Source organism: Triturus cristatus, chromosome 4_1 (assembly GCF_964204655.1).
Source record: "Triturus cristatus chromosome 4_1, aTriCri1.1, whole genome shotgun sequence".
NCBI lineage: Eukaryota > Metazoa > Chordata > Amphibia > Caudata > Salamandridae > Triturus > Triturus cristatus.
The window spans coordinates 148,227,750-148,251,742 of record NC_140585.1 but is presented as its reverse complement, the minus strand read 5'-3'; the positions used below and the strand labels follow the sequence as shown (position 1 = coordinate 148,251,742).

General features: G+C 47.7%; 2 protein-coding genes across 2 annotated transcripts; one reads left to right on the top strand and one right to left on the bottom strand.

Annotated features, from left to right (window-relative positions):
* Positions 1-5,829: 5,829 nt before the first annotated feature.
* LOC146851634 (histone H2B type 2-E) lies at positions 5,830-6,570 on the bottom strand. Its single transcript, XM_085651800.1, has one exon. The coding sequence runs from the start codon at positions 6,512-6,514 to the stop codon at positions 6,134-6,136; it is 381 nt and encodes a 126-aa protein (XP_085507926.1). The 5' UTR covers positions 6,515-6,570; the 3' UTR covers positions 5,830-6,133.
* Positions 6,571-6,747: 177 nt separating this feature from the next.
* Positions 6,748-8,463, top strand: LOC146851633 (histone H2A type 1). Its single transcript, XM_085651799.1, has one exon. It carries the CDS (start codon positions 6,818-6,820, stop codon positions 7,208-7,210), a length of 393 nt encoding a protein of 130 aa, XP_085507925.1. The 5' UTR covers positions 6,748-6,817; the 3' UTR covers positions 7,211-8,463.
* Positions 8,464-23,993: the final 15,530 nt, after the last annotated feature.

The following is a 23,993-nucleotide window of genomic DNA, read 5'->3' as shown; positions in this document are numbered from 1 at the left end:
GTAAACTGCTTAACTCTGCACAAAACCGCCAGGGTTTTAAGGGACCCCTGCGCTTCTTCCGGCCAGGGGAGCTTCTAATGTGGTAGCACGTATTCCTGCAGAGTGGAAGGCCCTTCACAAAGGTTGACTATAAATCTTTCTGATGATAATTGCTGTATTTTGGTTATAAACGGGTGCTGATTGGGTGAAATCTTTCCTCAGTGTTACTGTGTGTAAAAAATGTCAAAATAATGAAGCAATGATATCCCAAAATACGCGGCATCACATAACCTCATTTACATTTTCTTCCCACACAATTTAGTCAAGCCTGTCGCGTAATTTGGTCCTTACCTGCCTCATAATTCCATTAGCCCTGCCCTGCCAGTCATCTTCTGTTCTTCCTTGGATCCAGCAGTGCTCTGAAATGGGTGCTTGGAAATGTCACTTAAGTCTGGCACAAGCTTGTGGAAATTACTCCTGGGCACGCACTAATCAATGAGATAAGAGTTCTTGAGACCAACCCTACCTACTTTAAGCATTTTGAAGATGGCAACAGTCTTCAGCCACATTCAACTTAGGCTCTGAGAACTGGGAGTATGTGGGGAGTGTACTACAGTAATCTTCGCACGCTCCCACATTTATTACCAAAATCCAGTTTCAGGCGGCCACTGTACCCCCAATAACAGCAGAGAGAGTAGAACAAAACGTAGGGTATTCCAGCAACCAGACAGTGGATACACTAGGATTATTATGGCAGCCTGTTTTCTTTCCTTTCAAGTGCACCCCAAAGAGTTATATGAAATCCTAGCAGACCTGTCAAGCAGTATTTGACACACTAAGACTGCATGCTCACAGCACACACCTTGGATATTCTGTCAGGTTCAGGGTATGGGTACGCATAACACACGTAATTACATAAAATTACCACAAAATGGCACATAATAATGTGAAATTATTTGAAATGCATATTGCACTCAAAAAAACTATCCGAACAGGACGTGCAGGTAAACGGTCAACTTAAAAATGTAAGTTTGAGTTGATTTCCGGTTGCTCACATTCAAAACACTGGAGCTTGTCAGGTTTGTGGTTTTGCGCTCATAAATTACACAAATGGGACATCGCACACTAAAATTTCTCCCTGATTTCATGCCATGTGGTATAAGCTCAGTAATTTCTCGCAAATTGTGTTATGTGAAATAACCAAAATTACTCCAGCGTAACTAAAATTCGCCCACGCCAAGTTTGGAGATCCATCTATGCCCATTCAGGTCAGCCTATTACTTACTCTTGGTAAGCATTTCACACCTATTTAAATTTTAATTACTGGCTGGGAGAAGGGGGAGCAGATGGCAATTTAGGTCCCAGGAACTTCAGGCAGAGAATATGTAACTTTTTAAAATTTCATTTTTTTAAATATTCCATAGAAATCCGACCACCACTGAACGAGAATTTATTTTTAATACCTATTAAAAAGATATTTAATTTTTTTTCTAGCTAGTCCCATTCCAGAGATACAGTATTATGATTTTCTACATTGTACAGCTGGGCCTGCCACTATAACAACGAGCATTGGCATAGCCAATAGGTCTCGCCTTTGGGACCTTATAAGTGTTTAGTTATCCAGCACAATATCCTTGGTGCAACAACATCAAGTGTTGCATAGCTAAGCACTTCAAAGGTCCCAAAGGCGAGACCTATTGGCTATGCCAATGCTTGTTGGTAGTTGCGGGGAGATTATGTGATTTGCCTAGAATCACAGGTTGTTGAGCCGACGCCGAGACTTGAACCTGCTACTGGCATATCTAACAAAGCTACAAACAACATAACTTCCACTGTAGCAAAGCTCCAGGTGTATAACACTATATAACAGCAAGTATTACATATAAATGTGACAGTCCTCAATCCAAAATCGTCTTCTCTTCGTGCAAGGGACGATGTGGTCTACCCCGAATCCGAATTAAAGGGGCCCTCCGGTAAAAGATGGGTAGAAATGGGAGTTTCTTCCCAAATCTGGATTTTCTACGGACACATTTCACCACGTAAATCGTAATTGAAGGTCAGCAGAAAACAGCGCGAAATGTGGGGGGGAACTGCCGAAATCAGTGCGGAAACGTGGAACTGAATAGTGCATTAATGTTTCATTCAAAGAATGCCACCTTGCTCCAGTGTCATTATTTTCTGGTGCAGAATTCCTGTAACTGAAGTCCACAAGAATCCAAAGAATCCAAACGAGTGCCTTAGGTGTGTGGCGATCTCACACTGACAGCTACGGATTTACTCCAGGTTTCTGCTGCAGAGTAGTATGCATATCGCTGGCCGCGCTCCATAAATGAAGCTATGGCGTTCCACTGAATACCGTACCCAAGCAAAGAGAAGTGCCATGGTACCCCCGCGAGACACCAAAAACTAAACAGTCCTTTGAAGAGCATTTCCATCATGAATATTTACACCTTGTTGTCAGGACAGCTTTCGCAGATCAGGTCTGTTTAGTTTCATGCGAACTTTTGGTGAAGCAGCTCACAAACTCGAATTCAAGCTTGCTAGTAAAATAGGAGAGGACAAAACCAGGGGGCAACTCTAAGCAGAACAGAGCGATTTAGCAAATAGTGTCAAAATAGCACCAAGTCTAAACCTCCCTGTTAAGAGCCTTTCAGTGGGTTTGCTATGAAGAGGGTCATAAGCAACCCAGCTGCAGACAGGCTACGTCAGAGCAGACGGACGAGCTAGAGTTCTTGTGGTCTTTTACAGTGTCTTCTAGAGCCCTAATGTTGTGACAGATCACGCAGGAACGTAATTTCAAGAAGCTCTGTTTCTAAACCACTTCCAAATACAAGAACCACCAAAATTCAGAAAAAAACAATTAAATAAATGGGCGAGAACCAGTAACTTCATAAAATCTAGTATGGGCGAAGAATGAGTTCAGACAGAATATCCTAAGAGGGAGAAGGGAGGGGGGAGGGCGAGCAGAGGAGCATTCACAGCGATAGAAGACACAAATGAAACTGACGAAGAGGGAGTGCAAGCAGAGAGGCATGATTCACAGCGATAGAAGACACAAATGACGCTGACCAGGAGGGGAGAGGGAAAAGGGAGGGGGTAGTGAAAGCAGAGGAGCCTGATTACCGCAATAAAAACACAGATGGCAGCTGTGCACGCGCTCGTGAACGCAAGCTGGAGGCCAGCAAAAGCCTCTGGTAGCACTTTTAAAAGCCACTTACTAAATGTCTTGAAGAGGCAGCGCATGCAGACGAGACCTAAAAAAATCGATGTTGTGTGTTAGTAGCTGTAAGGATGTTAACATTACATTTCTACATGTCCTCCAGTATAATGTCCCCTGCTTTGTACATTACATGGCCTACATAGGGGACGCTATTCAATATTTAAAAGGAAGGTTTTTACCCCCCGAAAGGATCTGACCGGTCCAATTGCAGTTTTCAGACTGCTACACACTGTAGGCCTGAAGCCCCGTTGCATCGTCACTGTAGTCGATAGCACAGTAAGTGATGCGGTCCAGGCCCCGGTTACGTTTTGTCCCATATACAAGGGGTTTATAGACATGGTAAATATACCAATCAGGAGTATGCCAATTCAACCAAGTTAAGGAGGGGGGGCAGGCACTTTACTAATGGTATTTTTCACGTGTCACATGAATGCTACATGTGTGTCGTGCGAGACATGTGCGTGTCTTTTGGATGATGGGCCTTAAAGCTATAATGTTGAATTATGACCCAATCATCTTCTGCCTAGTTGAGTTTTAGCAATTGTCCTCATAGTACACTATCCTCAATAAGGCACTTGTGCAGCTATGAAGAAGCGAGAGGGAACTGCTGGGGGAAGCCCCCAATGCAGAGGCACAATATATTCACAAGGCACTCGTGGGTCTATACAGAAACGAGATGGAACTGCTGCTGGTAGCTCCCAATGCAGTGATTCAATATATTCAGAAGGCACTAGTCTTCAACGATAAGATGGCACGGCTAAAAGACACTCTCAATGTATCCTAGTTATTTGATACTAGCATGGCACTGCAGGGACCTGTTGCCCCTGGGCCCTGCGCAAAACTTCAACTGATGGAATTATCTGAGCATTTGGCATATGTGACATTGCCAAAGTCTTAGCGATCTGAAAGGGCACTGCTAAAAGGAGTTAACGCTGCTGTAACCAGGCGCAGCCTGGTGCACTGCCAGGGAAGCAGCTGACACGCCGGGGGAGGGTGATCAGAGAGGGGTTGTGGGGCCATAACACACGGCTGCCATGCACTCAACACTATCAGAAGATCACAGTGCTACATAGTGAGTCTGGCAGAGGCCTGCTGAAAAAGAGCGGGCTCTGCTGCACACGTACTGTTGGCACCGGAAAAGGTACAGCTCCCTGCCACAGAGGGTGAAGTGAGGAGAAGGCGCTGCGATGTGCGATGGCAGTAGGACTATTAAACAATGGAAATGATACTTGCACATTGTGCACCTCTCGACGTCCATGTCGCTACTGAGACATAGCCGTAACCAGGGTCGGACTGTGTGAGAAAATAGGCCTAGAGCAAAAGTTGGCCTCATTAGTTCATTAGAAGGGCGGAGAACGTGGCCCACGTTGGGAAATTGTGACAGTTTGAACTTTTAAAGAAAATGGTTTTGCAAGGTATGGGAGACAATATTAATATGGGCTGGCTCCATACAATGCTAGTTTAAATATCAGGGAAACCAAGAGTAAAAATATGCCAAGCAGTCAATAAAACTGGCCCACAAGCAGCCCCCAAAAAACGGCCCTTACAATGTGTTAGACCAGCACAACGTTGGTTTGAATGAACACTGCTCGCGTTTCTCATATGGCAAATGCTCTCTCATTCATTTGAATCCCCAGATGAACACATCTAGGTTTCCATTGTATACAAATCTGCTGCAGACGGTCACTCCAAGATGGCCGGCATGTTCATCATGGCATAAGGCTGAAAGTACAGCAACACTAACTACACTGAACTAGAGGACTGGCAACACCGGACTCCTTTCAAAAGCAACATATTTACTATTCACTCTTAGCAGCGCTCACAGCAGCCAACTATTTTACTAACTTTAATTCGGCAAACAAGCGTTTCGGAGGCGTTTAGGACTGAAACCCCCACGTTCACAAGGCTAATGAATGGACAAGTCACCTAAAATCTAGTATCTTCGTAGCAAAACGATAAAAAAGCCCCAAAAATACAAACATTACAAGCCATTGCTGTTATTTGCATATCTAGTGTGAATTATATAGGTTTTACGAGTAATAAGTATTTTATAAAAAAACATTTTTAATAAGTACCGTCAAAGCATAATACACAAACACACAAGGCTGGTGGGATCTACAAAATGCAATCGGTTGCATATAAATCCACATTGTAATAGTTCATCGAAGGTCAGTATAAAGAGCACAGTAGATGAAGTATCAGCACGCCCCCTTTCTTATTGGACAGGTTCATTGTAGTAAGAAAGCAATCTGGGCGTGTTTTGTGGGTCCAATAACTAAACCACTCAAGACACGTAGATAAGGATGTTAAATATGTAAAGTGTCGTGTTTCTGCGAGAAGGTAGTCTGCGTCCTACCTTGGAATAGTTTGAATGCATGCTGACTGTACATGTGATCTACGAGCCACACTGCACTCCCAAACAGTGGTACCAGCAAAATAAATGTAGCAATACACCTTTGGGAGAGCCCATTACAGATACAGTGGATGGGTAAAAGTATAATGAAAAGCGATTCACATTAGAAATTGTGACTTTTACAGAGGGAAACAACACAACAGCAACTTCGATGTGTTTTCTTGAGAAAGGGTTTACTACATACATGTTAAAGTCAACGAGCCAGAATCCACAAGAGTAGACTTCTACAGCTTAACTTCAAATATACCCTTTATTTAAAGGCCCGGAGCATGGGAGTCTGCTCTTTAGTCATCCACACCGACGCTGGAGTCACAGAATAAAGGAGCAGCACATGGTCCTCGTGTTGACAACCCATGGGGGTACACCTCCACCGAAGGGGGCTCAGGTTAATAGGAGTCAGTGGAAACTCCCCCCCCCTGCCCAAGCACCTTGGACATGCACTTGCACCCCACACAGGCCTAGGCCTGTCAAGAGGGCAGAGGGGAGCATTATTATCAACATGGGCGGCTCTGACAGGAGCCTCATTTGGAGCTGGTGTACTTGGTGACGGCCTTGGTGCCCTCGGACACGGCGTGCTTGGCCAGCTCCCCCGGGAGTAGCAGGCGCACGGCCGTCTGAATCTCCCGCGAGGTGATGGTGGAGCGCTTGTTGTAGTGAGCCAAGCGGGCGGCCTCGCCCGCGATGCGCTCGAAGATGTCGTTGACGAACGAGTTCATGATGCCCATGGCCTTGGACGAGATGCCGGTGTCCGGGTGCACCTGCTTCAGCACCTTGTACACGTAAATGGAGTAGCTCTCCTTGCGGCTCTTCCGGCGCTTCTTGCCGTCCTTCTTCTGGGTCTTGGTCACCGCTTTCTTGGAGCCCTTCTTGGCCGCTGGGGCGGACTTGGCCGGCTCGGGCATTTTGACAGATTCTACTTCCGGTGCGATTACAGAGTGAAATAAACACGCGTTACCGCACAAGCCCTACATATAACCTCGGTATGCAAATAGCAAGCATCGAATTTGTAGTTATTTATTGGTGGATACATATATGCCGGCTGATTGGTGCACGTTTGATCCTAGTCAGGATTGGTCGGCTTCGCGTCTGAGCCAATCAGGATGTCGACGCACGTTGAATAAAACAAGCTGGAGCGCGCGCCCGTCCACACCCACCGTGTTGTGTTCGTTTGAGCTGACAGTTGTAGCCCAGTGTCTGAAAACAAAATGTCGGGCCGCGGGAAGCAGGGCGGGAAGGCGCGTGCCAAAGCCAAGTCGAGGTCCTCGCGCGCCGGGCTGCAGTTCCCCGTGGGCCGCGTGCACCGACTCCTCAGGAAGGGCAACTACGCCGAGCGGGTGGGCGCGGGGGCCCCGGTCTACCTGGCAGCCGTGCTCGAGTACCTGACGGCAGAGATCCTCGAGCTGGCCGGCAACGCGGCCCGGGACAACAAGAAGACCCGCATCATCCCCCGGCACCTGCAGCTGGCCATCCGCAACGACGAGGAGCTCAACAAGCTGCTGGGCAAAGTCACCATCGCCCAGGGCGGCGTGCTGCCCAACATCCAGGCCGTACTCTTGCCCAAGAAGACCGAGAGCCACAAGTCCACCAAGGGCAAGTGAGGCCTGGCGGCCAGCACCGGGATGGGCCCCCCGACACCGACCAAAACAAACACCACAAAGGCTCTTTGTTGTTAGCCGCCCACCCCTTCGCCATCAAGAGCCGGTCATGACTGGGGTCCGGCGGCAGGGGGCGCTGCGGTGCGCGGCACTGCCCCCAGCGGCCTCACCGGGGACAGACCATGACATGACGCCTGTGAGAAGCCGGGGGCACGTGGGCTGGACTGTTTATCAACATCCGAGACTGACTGACTGATCCCTCCTCTCTGCCTTCTCCGCCGCGGGGGCGTGACCCCCTCATCCATACATGCATCGTCCAGATCTGTCCACATGTGTTCGTTCTGCTGGCCTTCCATCATCAATAGGACCTGTACATGCATCGTCCTAATTTGTCCACATGTGGGCGTATGTTCCTTCTGCAGACCGTGTACCATCAATGGGACCTGTTCATGCATCCCCCAGACCTGTCCACACGTGAAGCTTGTATGTCCTTTCTGCAGGCCTTGCATCAATAATGCGACCTGCACATACATCCTCCAGATCTGTCCATGTGGGCATGTGTTCCTACTGCAGATCATGTATCATCAACAGGACGTGTACATGCATCTTCCACACATTGCCGTGTACGTGTTCCTTCTGCAGACCGTGTATCAACAATCGTGCCGGTATATCCATCCCCCAGAGCTATCCACACGTGGCCTTGTATGTGTTCCTTCTGCAGACCTGAGGACATGTACATGCATTTTCCAGATCTGCAAACATATGGCAACTTGTCCTGCAGACAATGAATTAACAACGTTTCATAAACCAGACCCATACATACATCGTTCAGATCTGTTCACACGTGAGAACGTGTTCTGCAGATCATGTTTTATGTGCAGGCCCTTGCCAGTGTTGAAAGGCTGAATCCACTTTAAAGACTGACTGTTCCCTCCCCTCACGCTGCAGTGAGTTTTTGACCTTTGTATTAAATCTATCTTATTATTTAACAGACTGGGTTATGTTTACTTTCCAGAAGTGCTTGTTTTATGTTTTGTTTTTACCCAACGCAGCACTAATGTAATGTTTCTGTTAAAGAATGTTTGTAATTATTTTCTCGCTCGGATATTCTTGGCGTAAGGCGTTTAACTGGAGCTCACCATGGCTTGGTAGCACTGAACGCATTTTATCAAACGAGGTGCCTGTTTTTTTTTCCTGGTGTATATTTTTTGTACTGGACTAGTAAATAAAGTTGACTATGGAAAGTAAACGCAGAAGATGCGAGGGCGGCGTCGTTTGTGGTAGAAACGCTCATATTGTCCGATAACATTAAGCTTTATTTCTTCGCCCTGTGTGTTGGAATATGTGTGCACTGTGTTATCTTGGTAGTACCGAGTCGTCAAGAGAACAGGGACATGAACACCCGACTCGCGTGCTGGAACAGCTGGCTTGACGGGTACCTACTGCGCAGTGGTGAGTGGTGGGGATAGAGGCCATGCTGAGAAGCGTTAAAAGCACCCCAAGAAGCGAGTCTCCTCAGCTGATGTAACAGCCACACACATTCCTCATGCTTGGGTGAAATTGCACCTCTTCCGTAGGTTAGCCTCTGCTACTCCATACTCCTGTCCCGTTTATTTAGTTTGCATCTTGCACTACGTGTTTGTTTCTTGATGCTTTGCGATGTGTGGGCTTTGACCTGCAAATGCAAATACTTCCCGATTTGACATGAACAACTGAACAAAATAAACTGCCCGAAAGGTCCAAGGAAAGCGTACATTTAATATAATTTCCATTCCTTCCAGAGACTTGGATGAGCAATGTTTTGTTGTAGAATATGTGCAATGCCATTGCTTTATGTTCTGAGCACCTGCCTGCCAAGAACTGATGGCCCACTTCATCAGTTTTCTAGCTAGCAGTGATGAGCAGAAAAACACGATTAATTTCTGCATTCCTTAGATAAGTGGTCTTCAGACTTTTAATGTCGCGCCTCTCCACTGTGTAAAAAAAAAATCATTGCCCCCCCCTCGAATGTAGTATTTTTTTCACAGTTGTATACAATTGACAATGTTTCCACCTTGTTTAAATGTAGATAACTATTTCAGCTATCTCTGTAAAAAATACAATCAAATACGCGACAGCCAAAATACTATTCTGGTCAGCAAGGTAAAAGCGTGAAAGTATCATTTGGAGCCCCCTTGCCCTCACAGCCAGGATACGGGCGGCGAGCGATGTTACTAATGGCCCATGACAGAATGGCCTAGTGTTGATCTGTGTTTCCAGTAGAAACAAAGCACTGTTGCCCGCAAGACTATTCTCTTGGATTGTGCCTGGCGCCCCTCTAGGATCACTTAAGGCCCCCCAGTTTAAAAACCTCTGCCTTCTATAATTCTAGAAATGCTACTCTTTCTGCACGTTTCTACACATTCCGAGATACAGCAGCCTTTGTTTCTTTTAAGCAGACTTCTATTGGGCTGTTCGTAATGTCTTTTTGCATCAAATCTCGAACAGGTTTTGATGTGTTTAAATTTGCGCTGGGGGTTCCATTTGGTTCTTCGTGGTTGCAAACGTGCTCGCTCGTGAAAGCTGCACAACAATCCTTTTACGTGGTTTGTGGGAAAGGTAATTGTGACCATGTATTATATGGACTAAGGTACCCCCTGCCGTGCATGATAAGCATATTACAAGTCACCTCGGAGTTCTATAACGTTATAAATGAACTACTTGGCGACTTGCAATATCCATATAATGTGCGACAGGGTGTACTTTATCTCTTATATAATGATAGTCTTCGGTATGAAGCCCTGCATTCCCAGGTGGTACAGGGGTGCCGGGCTCTCCACAGCACATTACCAGAGCACAAAGCGCCTTCGAAGCCCCGAAGGAGAAGCCGAGATCTAGTGGTTTCACAGCGATGAGAGTAGCGGATGTCCCGGGCTACCCATGGATGAGATAAAGAAAGCGTGCCCTCTCAGCCATGAATACGGTAAGAGGGTGAACATGATGAATCCAGTCTATTCCACAGCACCTCCCTCGTCTGTTTGATTCATGCTTGTTCCAGTGCCAGGGACGTGCCCTGGCTTAGATTTCGGAGTCCAATGCCATCCCACCTCTGGCCACCCTTCCTCCACGTGCCCCCTTTCCTTGCCCCTTTCTGCCCACCACTGACTAGTTCATGCCTCCCACTTTGCCATCCCACCTCTGGCCACCCTTCCTCCACGTGCCCCTTTCCTTGCCCCTTACTGTCCACCGCTGACTAGTTCATGCCACCCTCTCCACCATCCCACCTCTGGCCACCCTTGTCCACGGGGCCCTTTCTGTGCCTTTTTGCCCACCATTGACTAGTTCATGCCACCCTCTCTCCGCCATCCCACCTCTGGCCACCCTTGTCTACGGGGCCCGTTCCTTGCCCCTTACTCCCCACCACTGACTAGTTCATGCTGCACTCTTTGCCATCCCACCTCTGGCCACCCTTGCTTCACGGGCCCCTTTCCTTGCCCCTTACTGCCCACCACTGACTAGTTCGTGCCACTCTCTCTTCGTCATCCCACCTCTGGCCACCCTTGCTCCACGGGGCCCTTTACATGGCCCTTATGCCCACCACTGACTAGCTCATGCCATCCCACCTCTGGCCACCCTTGCTCCACGGGGCCCTTTCCTTGCCCTTACTGACCACCACTGACTAGTTCATGCCACCCTCTCTTTGCCATCCCACCTCTGGCCGCCCTTGCTCCACGGGGCCCTTTCCTTGGCCCATTATGCCCACCACTGACTAGTTCATGCCATCCTCTCTCCGCCATCACACCTCTGGCCACCCTTGCTCCACGGGGCCCTTTCTGTGCCCTTACTGCCCACCACTGACTTAGTTCATGCCACCCTCTCTCTGCCATCCCACATCTACCACCCTTGTCCACGGGGCCCTTTCTGTTCCCTTACTCCCCACCATGGACTAGTTCATGCCAGCCTCTCCCCGCCATCCCACCTCTGGCCACCCTTACTCCACGGGACCCTTTTCTTGCCCTTACTGCCCACCACTGACTAGTTCATGCCACCCTCTCTTCGCCATCCCACCTCTGGCCAACCTTGTCCACGGGGCCCTTACCTTGCACCTTACTCCCCACTACTGAGTAGTTTATGCCACCGTCTCTTCGCCATCCCTCCTCTGGCCACCCTTGCTCCACGGGCCCTCTTTTGCCAGGTCTGTTATGCCATACCCTTTCCAATGTCCTCTCGTCTGACACAAGCTCACGCCCGTAGCTCTCCCCCCACTAACCTTCTCTCTTGCACCGCGCTCGTTGCTCTCTTGCGTATGCTCGACTGACGACCCCTCGCAACACCGTTTCTGCCGAGACCCGTCTTAACCCTGCGATCTGCCGCCAATCACCCTTCAGATGCTAACCCCGTCTCTCAGCCCTACCCAGTTCTCCCTCTAGACACCACCCCACATGGACCCTCGCCTACGTAACCCTTCATTTCTCCCTCACCAGTTCTGCCACCTTCCCTCCCTGCCCAAGGTCCCTGGTGGTCGCCGCAGGAGCCAAAGAAACCTCGAAGGAAGAGGCCCGGTAACCACACCGCACAGTGCTCGGAATCTAAGCACTCGAGAATTATGTGCGCCCTGGTGCAGCCGCACACCACAGCGTTCGTTTGTGAGGAAGGCTGCGTGGCCGGGTCCACCTGCCGTATCCAACAGCAGGGTTCTGTCCAACACACACGGCTTTCGAACCAGTTGTGTGCACAACTGGACACAAACACAAGCTCTGGAATCACACACACTGACGGGGATTTTAGTAGACGGTTCCATGATGCACCAGCACTGTGTGCGACTACTCACAAGTCAAACCAGCGTTGGCAATGCCAATAGGTCTGGTTTTTAAGGAATAGGTGCTAATGTGCATGGGAATATAGTGTGGAAGCAAAGAATTCTCGATAAATACCGCTGTAGGTTAACAGGTCAGGTGACAGTTTCGCTGGATTTCAAGGTGTGACATGTATAGTAGATGAGTAAATAGAGCAGCATGAAGCGAGCCTCCGGGCGTCAGAGAGCTCCGTAGCCCGAGTATAAAACGCATGGATGCATCGGTGCGTCTGAGCACACGGCGCCGCACTGGGCGAGGTGCTGTGACCTCTGTGTCCGGAGTGACACTGTGAGTGCAAAGAGCCACTGGCAGACATGCCAACCCTCCCGATTCAGGCGTGAGACTGCCGATTTCAAGGCTAGTCTCCCGCCTCCCGATTCCTGCAAGCAAAAACCCGATTCCTCGGGGTTTCAGCTGACAGGGCTTGTATTGTGTAACGTGCTAATTCTTCCAGCAATAGTCAGAGTGGAGATGTAGGGGCGCTAAGAAGAGGTGAAAAACCAACAAAGCCTCATTAACAATCGAATGGTCTTTTAAAGACCTGTGAAGTACTAGGGGGAGGCGGTGTGTGTGCCCGGGAAGCTGTTTCAGACGGGGTGCCACACATGAGGGAGGGGGGGGGGGTTGGTGTATGCACTGCCAGCAACCTGCCAGGCCGGTGCACAACACTTGCATCACCCTCTCTCTGCCTGCCACTGCGCTCCATGCTTCTGAAAGGTAAGACAAAAACGTGCATTTGCGTTTCAAATGTCCGATCCTGCAGCAGCGCACTTCCAAAGCCCATACATGACAATAACCCGATTCAAGGCCCATTCTCCCAATTTTTTTTTTTTTTTTTTTTTTTTATTTTTTTATTTTTTTTTTAAATCTCCCACTTTGCTCTTCTGAAATGTTGGCATGTATGCACTGGTGAACGCCATGTAGAGAACTACAATGGGAGATAGGCCGCCACACCGCAGGATCGCGTAACAAGATCACATGTACAAGGTAAACACTGCGTTTCCAGTGTTACTGGGACGTCCTCATAAAAGCGCCCACTCGCTCCAGTACGCACACAAGTGAACCGAACCCTTTTACGTGTGTAAAAAAACACGAGTAATTTGGTGAGTCCGGAAGCGACCAATGTAGGAAGTCGAGTGCTCTCTCTCCTCTTTAACAAAGTTGTGGAGTCTGAAGTGTTTCTGTGGGGTCTCTTTTAATGGACAGGGAGTTCAGAGTTTACGGGGTACAAGATGCCTCCTCTGTGCCCGATGGGGGCATTCTCACCCGACCCATATCTAAAGGGGGAAAGGTCACGGGTCCTCTCTTTATGGGACGCCCACGCCCCTTGCGATCAGCTGACATCTGGAGGGATATAAATTGGCCCGAGTAGAGGGCGCCAAGGGTGGTAGCTGCCCATGTGATCTCGTGTCCTGAGGGTGCACGGCGCAGCCTGCAGCCATGGCACCCGTTCTGGGGCGCCCGACAGAGCCTCGGATGGTTGTGGGCACCCGTGAACCCGAAGAGGGCACATGGTAATAACTCCAAAGTATGTGTTAAGTTGAGGAAAGGCAGAGCATGTGAGGGCCAAGGTCAGAACGGACAGATATCCAAACGTGGACATGTGATTTACAGGTGACACAGAAGCCACACACACACATTTACAGCCATGCACACAGTGCCTCATGCCCCATCACCCCTCTGCTTTAACTGCTGTTAGTGCATCTGTGCCAGCCTGTCTCTAAAGACACCCACTCGTTGTTAATAAATGCGTCCGTGTGATTTACAGATGACACAGAAGCCACAAACACACATGTACAGCCATGCACACAGTGCCTCATGCCCCATCACCCCTCTGCTTTAACAGCTGTTAGTGCATCTGTGCCAGCCTGTCTCTAAAGACACCCCCTGCCCACTCATTGGTAATAAATGCGTCCGTGTGATTTACAGGTGACACAGAAGCCACAAACACACATTTACAGCCATACACAGAGTGCCTCATGCCCCCTCACCCCCTCCGTGCCGGCCTGTCTCTGAAGATGCCCCACAGATTGTTAATAAAGGCGTCCGTGTGATTTACAGGTGGCACAGAAGCCAGGCCACTCGCATGTATAGCCACCCACACACTGCCACATACACACCCCCTCTGCTTGAAAGCAACACAGGCGGAAAACAGCCTGGTGGGCACAGGTGGGGGGAAACAATGTGGAGAAGCACATATGCCAGTGCAAGGGGGGAGGACAAGCAGTTGTGCAACATAGAGCTACACGGTGTGCAGGGGAAGAGACATAAGATGCATCAAAAACACACAAACTAACAAATTGCCTCACTCTAAAGGAAAAAGTAGTGCTTGAAAAGAAAGCTGTGACTGCCAGTCAAAGAGATTGTAAAGAGGCAATGCTCCATGGGAGGGACAATTATAAGATTGACAAGCTGGGACACAAATAAGAAGCAGGCAAATGACAGTGATAAGGAAAGCGGAATAATGGTAAGCAGTGGGCGGGGTTCAAGCCGCTCTGTGTTCTCGGTAGCACACAATATGCCTGGCAACAGACTGTTATATTCCATATACGTACCCCAATATAGGCTCAGGTAACATCCTAACCCTTCACCTATATTCTTCCCTACTTTACATACATGCAGGTTCTTAGGGACTGACCTTTTACCTAGATACAACACTGCACATAGAACTTGTCCTGGCAAAACCCTCATACATTATGCATGAGGATTCTTGGAAACTCAGCAGGACTACCATCTCCTGTATAATAACTATGCATAAAGTTCAGGCCCGACGTCATCCTAAGTCCGACAAGTGGCACAGCAAGCTAGAACCCCCGGGGAGACCTTTGGGTATATAAACATCACATCTTGCAGAGACAAAGGGAGGAGATCAGGATTTCCCTGCCGACACACACTGACGTGAGACGCTGACGTTTCTGCAGGCAGATACTCCAGCTCGCAGTGGTCTAACATCCCTTGCAGGGTGTCCAACTCGAGACCAAGACGGAGTCCCACAGTCTCTCACTTCAGGTAATGGGGTTGACTTTATCCTAGAGGGATTCTTGGCCTAACTCCTACATACATGCTAGGTACACTTAGGTACATCTAGTTAGGGTTGCATCGTAGGAGTATGCCTTTTTATTGTCATGTATTTTATATACTTGCCTGTATTCATGGTTCTAGAAAAATGGTAGAAATCTACCAGCCTTTTACTTTCTTAGTGCTTCTAATCATTTATATCTGTTACTGTCAAATGGTTGTTTCAGCACACCTATTTTACACTAGAATAACGACTGTTCAATAAATGCTTATTGAAAAACCATTCTACCGTTTATTCTGTTTATCTCCCTGAAGACTAAGTGAGCACGAGTGACTGAGCGAAAGGTAGTACACTGTTTCCACAGTCCTGAGGGATCAGGGTTGTCATGTACGATAGTTGCCAAGAACTATTCTCTCCCTGGTAAGAGGAGTTTCTAGTGGCATTGTGAGCTAGCTGATACACAGGTGTCTAGAATAAGTCTGACACCAGTCCTACAGTGTATGCTGTCTAAATGCATAGATCCTGCATAGGTTTTATAGGAACTAAACAACAGGACAGCCCATGCACTGTCTAGTAGGCTCAATCTAAAACTGATACATGACTGGGGTTACCCAGGGATCAGCCTTAATTACATTTTTTTAAAAAAGAGAAGCGTATTGTTAATTACATAATGCAAAATATAGAATGGAGTAAAGGGCCAAGGTAAGTGAAAGCGGTAAGATTAAGTGGTTTCCCACATAAATGGATTCATGAATATTAAGGGCCCGATCGGGCATGCAAATGTTCAGGTTCCATCACGCAAGAGTAGCTACTAAAAGAAGGCAAAACCCAGTGTGAAACAAATGGGAAAACATGCAGGAACCAACCCGGAAACACATTTTCGCATGTTTTTTTTCTCCAAACCATATAATGCGTGAGTCTATATGGTATTTGCCCAATGCTCTTATGCACGTTTGTCAATTATGCAACTACTACCAATCCAGACAGCCACGTCCAAACACTAACCTAAGCTCCTCACCTATAAGCTTCTAACATCCCTTCATCTGGAACATATAAGAAGGTAAGTGCCAATAATGCTGCTATGTTGGTGAGCCCATCATTGGGACCAGCCCTTCCCCTGAACTAACTTGTCACAGTGCACACCCCACCACACACCCTCCTTGGCCAGGAGGATATATAGCCAGAAATGTGGACATCCCAAGCCCTTCTGCGCTAGGGAGATAGGGCAACCTTCACAGCAGCGCAACCGCTAAAAGATAACGTTTGGTGACGAGGCAATGAAGCTCCAAATATGGAGTGTATCAACCAGCAACCCTATGGAAACGTAGAATGAATCCCCATAAATGGCAGTGAGCTAGAGAAACCAGATACCCGTAGTTAGGGAGTGTTGTAGACAAACGAACACCCACAAACCTATGCACTTGGCTTTTATGTAGCGCATGCACAGAGACACAGTTTGACATGGTTCATACATGCAGTGAGAGCAACAGATATAAGGACACCTCAGCGCGTGCAGATCAACACACTTGATGACACACACTGGACACACATAACAATACATGCAGTCCTACTCAGACCATGCATGAAGTCATCTATGTGCATAGATTAAGCAACACATTGAAATTCAGGTGGCAAAATGGCAGAAGGTGTAGAGGGTCAGAAGTCCCTGGTGGAGTGTCCAGGTGTAAACCTGCTCCTTGTTTTAACCTTTCGGGCAAACCTGATATGATTTCTGGTACAAGTGACTCTTGTTGCAAGTCCCTTGTCCCGTGCCCCAGGTGATTATAACGTGCGGCTTACTAAAAGAATGCTATAACACTTTTGGGGGCCACCCAAAATATGACCCCTTTTAGCGTGGGAGACTATGTGCCCTGGCTTTGACATTAGTATTGGTGGACGGTATTTCTAGTAGTAAGTTAAATACCATCTTACCAAAACCCCCACTCTGGACGTGCCTTGGCTCTCTCTGGTAAATTCATGTACAGGCTTCTCCAACGAGTAGCCCGTGGGCTACTGGTAGCTCTCCAACTACCTTTGAGTAGCTCTTCTGTGTGCAGCCTGGTCTACTGAATTGGAACCTTTCGCTTGGTTAAATTAAGGTGTTTGTCAAAATTGTCTATTCAAGATGAAAATGTGTGTATTTTCAGAATTCATAAGCTGATGTTTGGAGAAAAATGGCAGAAGTTCCAAAATATATTTAAAGGTGATTTTTGAGTGATAAATCATGCGGGCAGACCTATTACTAATAGTATTACTTTTGTGCCGGGGCACTGTGCTGTGCCTGGCATGTGTTTCCTACGTAGAGGCATTCCTAACGCACAAAACCTTTTTACATTACTGCTGGCAACTCCACGTCATGCGCTGAGGTGATCAGTGCTGGTAATCCGGCATTGGGTGGCCACTAGTGAAATTTTGTGATGTGGTCATTATTACAACACTAATAATAGTAGTAGCTCACAATGATTTTAATTGAACTTAAGTAGATCGTATTACAGAAAAGCTTGGAGACCCCTGATGTAGTAGGTTGTAACTGACCCCATGTCCGCCTCCTGAGTCCCTGTCCCCTGTGCATGGGAGTAACATAGGCACATGCACGGTGGGGTACACACGTTTCAGCATGTCAAGGTGTGACTTGAGTACACGTCATAAAAACGACTTGGATAATACTTCACATCTCATCAGAGAACTGAAACAGTCCATGTGAAATACACAAAAGGCAAGATGGAGGTTTCGACCCAAGGGGTTGCGTTTGAGCTGTGGGCAATCTGAAAGAGAAGGACACTCTGCAAAAACGGGTTTCCTCCTAGCATTTGGGGCAAACTTTAGATCCGGCAGGACACTTGAATGGCACGATGAAGTATGATAAAGATAGGCAGAAGAAAAGGGCTATAAAGCTTCTCGCTGTTCCAATCCTCAATTCCTCAACCCAACTTCTCCACTCTCCCTGAACATTTACTGCATTATTTTGAATTGAGAACTATCTAGAATCTCTGTTTACTAGTGTACTATGACCCAAAGCGCGATTTCTGCGGCTTTGTAAAAAAAAAAAAAAAGTAACGCATGGCAGTGCATTGCGTTACCTTGCGTCGTGGAGGCGTTAAATGGGTGGAGCTTTGACATTTCCTTTCATCCACCCATGTATTTTGAAGCAAACCTATATTTACTAAAGTCAGTGAACATGGGTTTGTGCTACAATGGGGCACCTAACTGAGGCTGACGTAACAAGGAGAAAGATCTTTATTTCTTCTCGTTACTTCCTCTGCATGAGGAAATAGCCTCAAAGAATAGCCTTTTGTGCAGGAAGGCATCCCTTCCTGCACACAAACTATTCTTACTTAAAAACATGGCGCAAGGGTGCCTGCATTGGCGCTGGACAGCCCAAAGTGCGATAGCGCAGACAAAGAGCAGCAATACTCCATATCTTTGTAAATATGGCACCGTTCTGCCCTCCCTGTCATGCAATGAGGTGCAGCAACTTCCCTTGCTGCCCTGCGTTGAGTGAAATGTTAGTAAACATTGGCCCTGATGTCTGGTGTCATACCCTGTGTGACTGTTGGGACGCCCTGCACAGTGGTCCTGGAAAGTCACCAGCTGAGCTGTTATTTAGTTGGAAACTCCAAACCTGGATTCCACAAACCATATCTATGAGGAGTACAAGTCATGAGATGAGACACCCTACCATTGGAAGAATCAAAGATGAAGGACTATGCAGAGACACTCTCAGGGTCTGATTTAGAGTTTGATGGGATGGGCACCCCGCCACAAACGTGATGGATGTCCCATCTGCCTTATTGCAAGTGCCATAGTATTTTTGGTCCCAGGTCATCTGTTGAATCTGTCATAAAATCTTACCTGCATTTATTACGTACTTGTCATCTTTGCACCGTACAGGCGTCACTTTTGTAAAGAATCCAAAGCCATGATCCAACAGTGTGCATGTTTTGTTCATGGAGGCTACAATCACTGGGCTGGGCTGCTGGCCTTACTCAGAACAGCTGGACAAAGGGTTGAGCTCAAAGTGCAGTAAACCAGATTGTGATTGGCCAGTGGGAGTCTTTGGGTGGGCCTGGCGCCTTTAGTCCATCCTGCAGGTGACAGCACTTTGAGAAGCTGCTTGGCCATCCTGTTTCTGGCTGCCTGTCCGGCCTGGACCCAAGTCACACATTCATGGCAGTGTGCCCTCTGCGTCACGCCAGTGACCCTGATGATGTGGTGTTACACCATTAAGGGAGGGTCACTGTCCCCTACCTGCGCTATCTGACCTTGAGACGACTATTCGATTAGTTTGGGCCTGGTGCCTCAGCCAGCCTCCCTCCCTTTGGATTGTCGCTGCAGTGTCAGGGATGTTTCAACTGGGGCGTGGACGGAATGGACTGTGCATGTGCATTATGCCGTAAAGCAGATGGGAAGCTGTACGTGTCACAGAGGGTTTGGACAGTGTGCTGTCCAGCTGCAAGAGAACAATCAGAATCCGACTGTGCTCTTGACTGCTAATCCAAGGGTGTATATTTACTTTCACTAATTTGGCGGGCCCAGCTTAGAGGTGCCATTGGAGGCTGGGGGGTGGATCATGTGGGTGGTGTTGTCCTTGTCACAGCAGGTGTGCAATGGCGAGGCACCAAGAAGCGGGTCTTAGGTGACATGCTGGTGTTAGGGAGCCTCTTTTTAGGTCTCACCTACTGGGCAGCGCACGTGCTGTCTGTTGCAATACATCTTGTAAACTTACAAAGAACACAGAGGGTCCAGGAGCCCCCCTATTGCTTGCAATTGGTTGGCTTTCTTGTCGCTCTCATTTGCCTGTTTCTTATTCGTTTCCCAGCTTGTCAATCTTGTGTTTTCACCTATCCTGAAGCATTGCCTCTTTACCATCGCTCTTAATTGGTCTGCTTCCGTGCTTCCACTGCTTTCTTTTCAAGCACTAACCTTTTCTTTTCGGTTAAACACTCTATGAGAGTGTATGTTACTTTCCAGGTATCTTCCTTGTGTACTTCTCTTCCCCTGCACTCTGTGTTGCTCTCTGTCATCCGTGTGCTTCTCCGTGCCCCTCTCCATGTGTAGTCACCCTTGTGTACTTCCCTCGTTGCCTTCTCGCCCATGTGCTTCGCCCCCACTCAACTTTATTGTCTTGCCTGTTGCTTCTCCTTCCAATCTGCACCCTCCATGTTTCTTTCCCCAACCGCACCCTCCTCTCTGGGCGGTTTCTTCTCCCCCTCACCCCTGTACTCCTCTCGTTGTCTGTATACCTTTGTCCTTCCCCCCCATGGACACTCCACATTAGTCTCTATCTCATTGCGTCTTCTCCGTCTACCCATGCCCTCCGTGTTGCTTCCGCCACTTCACCCAGTTACTTCTGCCCCCCCTGTTGCCTCCGCCCTCCTCACGTTTCTTCTCCCGTCCCTGTTGCTTACCTCACGTTGCTTCCTACTATACACTTTATTAAACGCTTTTACAGGGTTTTTCCTTTCTCGGATTGGTAACTAAACAGAAAAAAAATGCCCACATCATTATGTAGGTGGGCGTATGTGTGGTGTGGGCAGCTGTATCAAAGCCTTTCTTTAATGTTGAAAGCCAATAAATCTATCTCAAAGGAGAGGCCTACTAGGTTTGCCAATGCTTGTTTGAGTAGGTGCCAACACGTCGGTTACATTAGTGGTGGGTTTGTGACCATGCCAGCCCCTCCACCACCCTTTCTTCCTGAGAGCAGTTTTCTAGAAGACACACTAGAAGTTCATTTAAGGTCAAGGTAAAGGTGGGAGGGTTTTTTAGGCTTTTAAACAGCAGTTAGGGTTAAGGAATACAACAGGATGGATGTGACTTGGATGAAACAGGCGTGAAGCATTAATTATAGAGTGTGATTGCTGATGATCAGGTGTGCTCTTTCTGGGCTTGCGTTACTTTTTATCTAAGTGGCCGTGCAGGTTAGTTTCTTAACTGGATGCGTTCATCGGTGCAATGGGGGTAGGGAGGGTGCTGGAAGATTGAGATTGTTGAGGCAGAAGTAATAAGAACTTAGAGGTACTGAGGCGGCGCAGGTAGAGGAGCAGAGTAGCTCCAGGGATTGCAAGTTGGGGCAGGCTTAAAGCAAAGGTTTATGGATATTTGAGGATGGGGTGTTTGGTTATCTATATTACCTACTGGCGGTCGCCAGTAGGTAGTTATAGTTACAACCTATTTTCCATAGGAAAAGCATTTTTTGATTTGCTAATAACTTTGGCGTCGTTTGATGAATCTTTCTGAAATTCTTCCCCCAAAAAAGTCTATCCAGGTCAGCTCCTATCCTGAAAGTTTGGGGGTGATTCGTCAAGCGGGGGCTGAGAAAACTCGTTTTCTCCATGTTAATTTCCATAGGAAGTTTTGCGACGAGCTACAGCCCGAACTACTGAACGGAATTACCCCAAATTTGGCAAAAAGGTAGAGCTTGGTTCAGAAAGCAACCTTTTTTTAAATGGTGTAAATCCGTTCAGTAGTTTTTGAGAAATTCAAAAAATAAGAGTCAAAAAATCAATTTCCCATAGGAAACTTTGTGCAAGGCTACAGCCGAAACTACTGAACGGAATTACTTCAGATTCGGCAGAAAGGTAGTGCTTGAGTCAGAAAGCGACCTTTTTAAAAATGGTGTAAATCCGTTTAGTAGTTGTTGAGAAATTAGAAAAATAAAAGTTCCGCTATCTGGGCAGAGCCTAAGTCGCGTGCGCGAGCTTCACTGTGATTGGCTGCTAGTAGTCCAAACCAGGAAGTGTTGGCAGCCATCTTGTGGCTCGGTAGATGCGAGTCACCCGAAAACAGAGAAACAGAGGTATAAAACAAGAGAAGAGGGCAGGGTAGGACAACCCTGATCCCCTAGACCTGCCCAGGGGGTCCCAGAAGGACCTCCAGGCCCAAAATATCATTATAAAAAAAAATAGGCAAATATTCGCGCTGGGGTCGCGGGTTCTCGTGTTTCATTTTAATGAGGCCCTTGGGTGGGCTAGGTCCCAGGGGTATTTCTTAAAAAATAATAACAGGGGCTCGCAGGGGTTGCGGTGGTGCGCTGGGGTCCGCGCAGCCCCGGAGCTTCGCTGAAGTTGGGAGGGGGGTTGGGCGGCCCCCCTTCTGGAGCTTTCTATGTGCTTGTAACTTTGGCGTCGTTTGACGAATCTTTATGAAACTATCCAAAAAGTTTCTCTTATTTTGATTGTATTGAAAGTTTGGGGGGAATGGTGTAGGAGGGGCTGAGAAAAAGGGGGTCCCATAACTTGTTTTCTCCATGTAGTTTTGATAGGAAACTTTACAGAAGACTATAGGTGAAACTGCTGAACGGAATTACGGCATATTTGGCAGGGAGAAAGTTGATGGTCCAGAAAGAACGCTTTTGTTTAAATGGTGTAAATCTATTCAGTAGTTTTTGAGAAATATCAAATTTTACAGATATCGATATTTGAGAATTCTGACGTGATTGGCTGAGGGGTTACAAGCACAAGCGTGCGGCTCATTGGCTGGGAACTGTTGAAACCAGGAAGTGTTGGCAACCATTTTGTGATTTACTTCTCCAGCTCGCATGTCTCCGTGTAGAAGACATCGGGTCCGCAGTTTTACCTCTGCGAGGCAACACTGGCATCTGTGTGAGATATGCCTTTCACGCTGCCTCTCCTTATATCACTAGGTCACGGCTATGGCTTTAGAAGCCCATTCGTCGGCTTCCACCTCTCTACGTTTGCACGCTAGTACGCTGCTGTGGGGCGCAGGTGTCCCTTTGCGAGACTGGGTGCGAACTGTTGATAAGTCACACTATATGAGCATTGAAAAGCCATTTTGTGATTGAGTCCGTCAGTTCGCATCTGTCCGATGCAACTCTGAAAACAAACCGGCGGTCTGTCTGTGCGAGACACACCTTTCACGCTGCTTCTTTCCACATCAGCAGGTAACGCACCCTGTTCCTATATCACCAGCATACCCCCAACAACCTTATTGGACCCGCAAGTCTCCCGTTGCAAACCACTGGTGGGCTCGCAGCTGTTCCGGTGGGACTTCTCAAGGCTGCAGTTGTATCTGTGAAGCCAAGACTGGAAATATACCGCAGGTCTCTCTCTGTGAGATACCCCCTTCACGCTCCCTCTGCCTAACATGACCACTTCGCAGCTATGCTTTTAGAAGCCACTGCTAGGCCGCTGCTATGCCTCTTTGTCTTCGAGCTACTACGCTGCTGTTCCTTTGGGAGCGGACGACCCGTAGTTCTCCCTCTGTGAGTCAAGCCCAGGGGCTGCAGCTGTTCCTCTGCGAGCCTGGGTGCGAACTGTTGATAAGTCACACTGTATGAACATGGAAAAGCCATTTTGTGATTGAGGCCGTCAGCTCGCATCTGTCCGAGGCAATTCTGAGAACATACCGTAGGTTTGTCTGTGAGAGATATTCCTTTCACGCTGCTTCTCCCCACATCAGCACGTAACGCACTCTCTTCCCACATCACCGGCATACCCTCAACAACCTTCTTGGGCCAGCAAGTCTCCCTCTGCGAAGCAGCTCCTTGTCCGCCATCCCTGTTCACCCCCCACAAACAAATGGGACAGGAACGTTTTTAAATCTTGAGCCTCACAAATCGGCTGGTGTTGTAGTTTATTAAAAAAGATACTTGTGAGGTTGGACAAATAAGAATCTTAGTCATGTATGGATTAACATATCAAATATTTTATTAAAACAAAACAACAACAAATAAAACTGTGTGTAAAACTTTTTATTAAAACAAAACAACAACAAATAAAACCATGTACAGCGATGGCGTGTCATCCCTCGACAATTTGTGAATCACAGCCTGCAAGACAAAAAGAAAGATAAGATGGTGCGTCATGCATCCAGCAAAGGAGAGAGAAAAAGAGGGAAAGAGAGAAAGTGTGAGATAAAAGGAAGATGGAAAGAGAAAAACAGTGTGAGACAGGAAGATAGAGAAAGAAAGAGT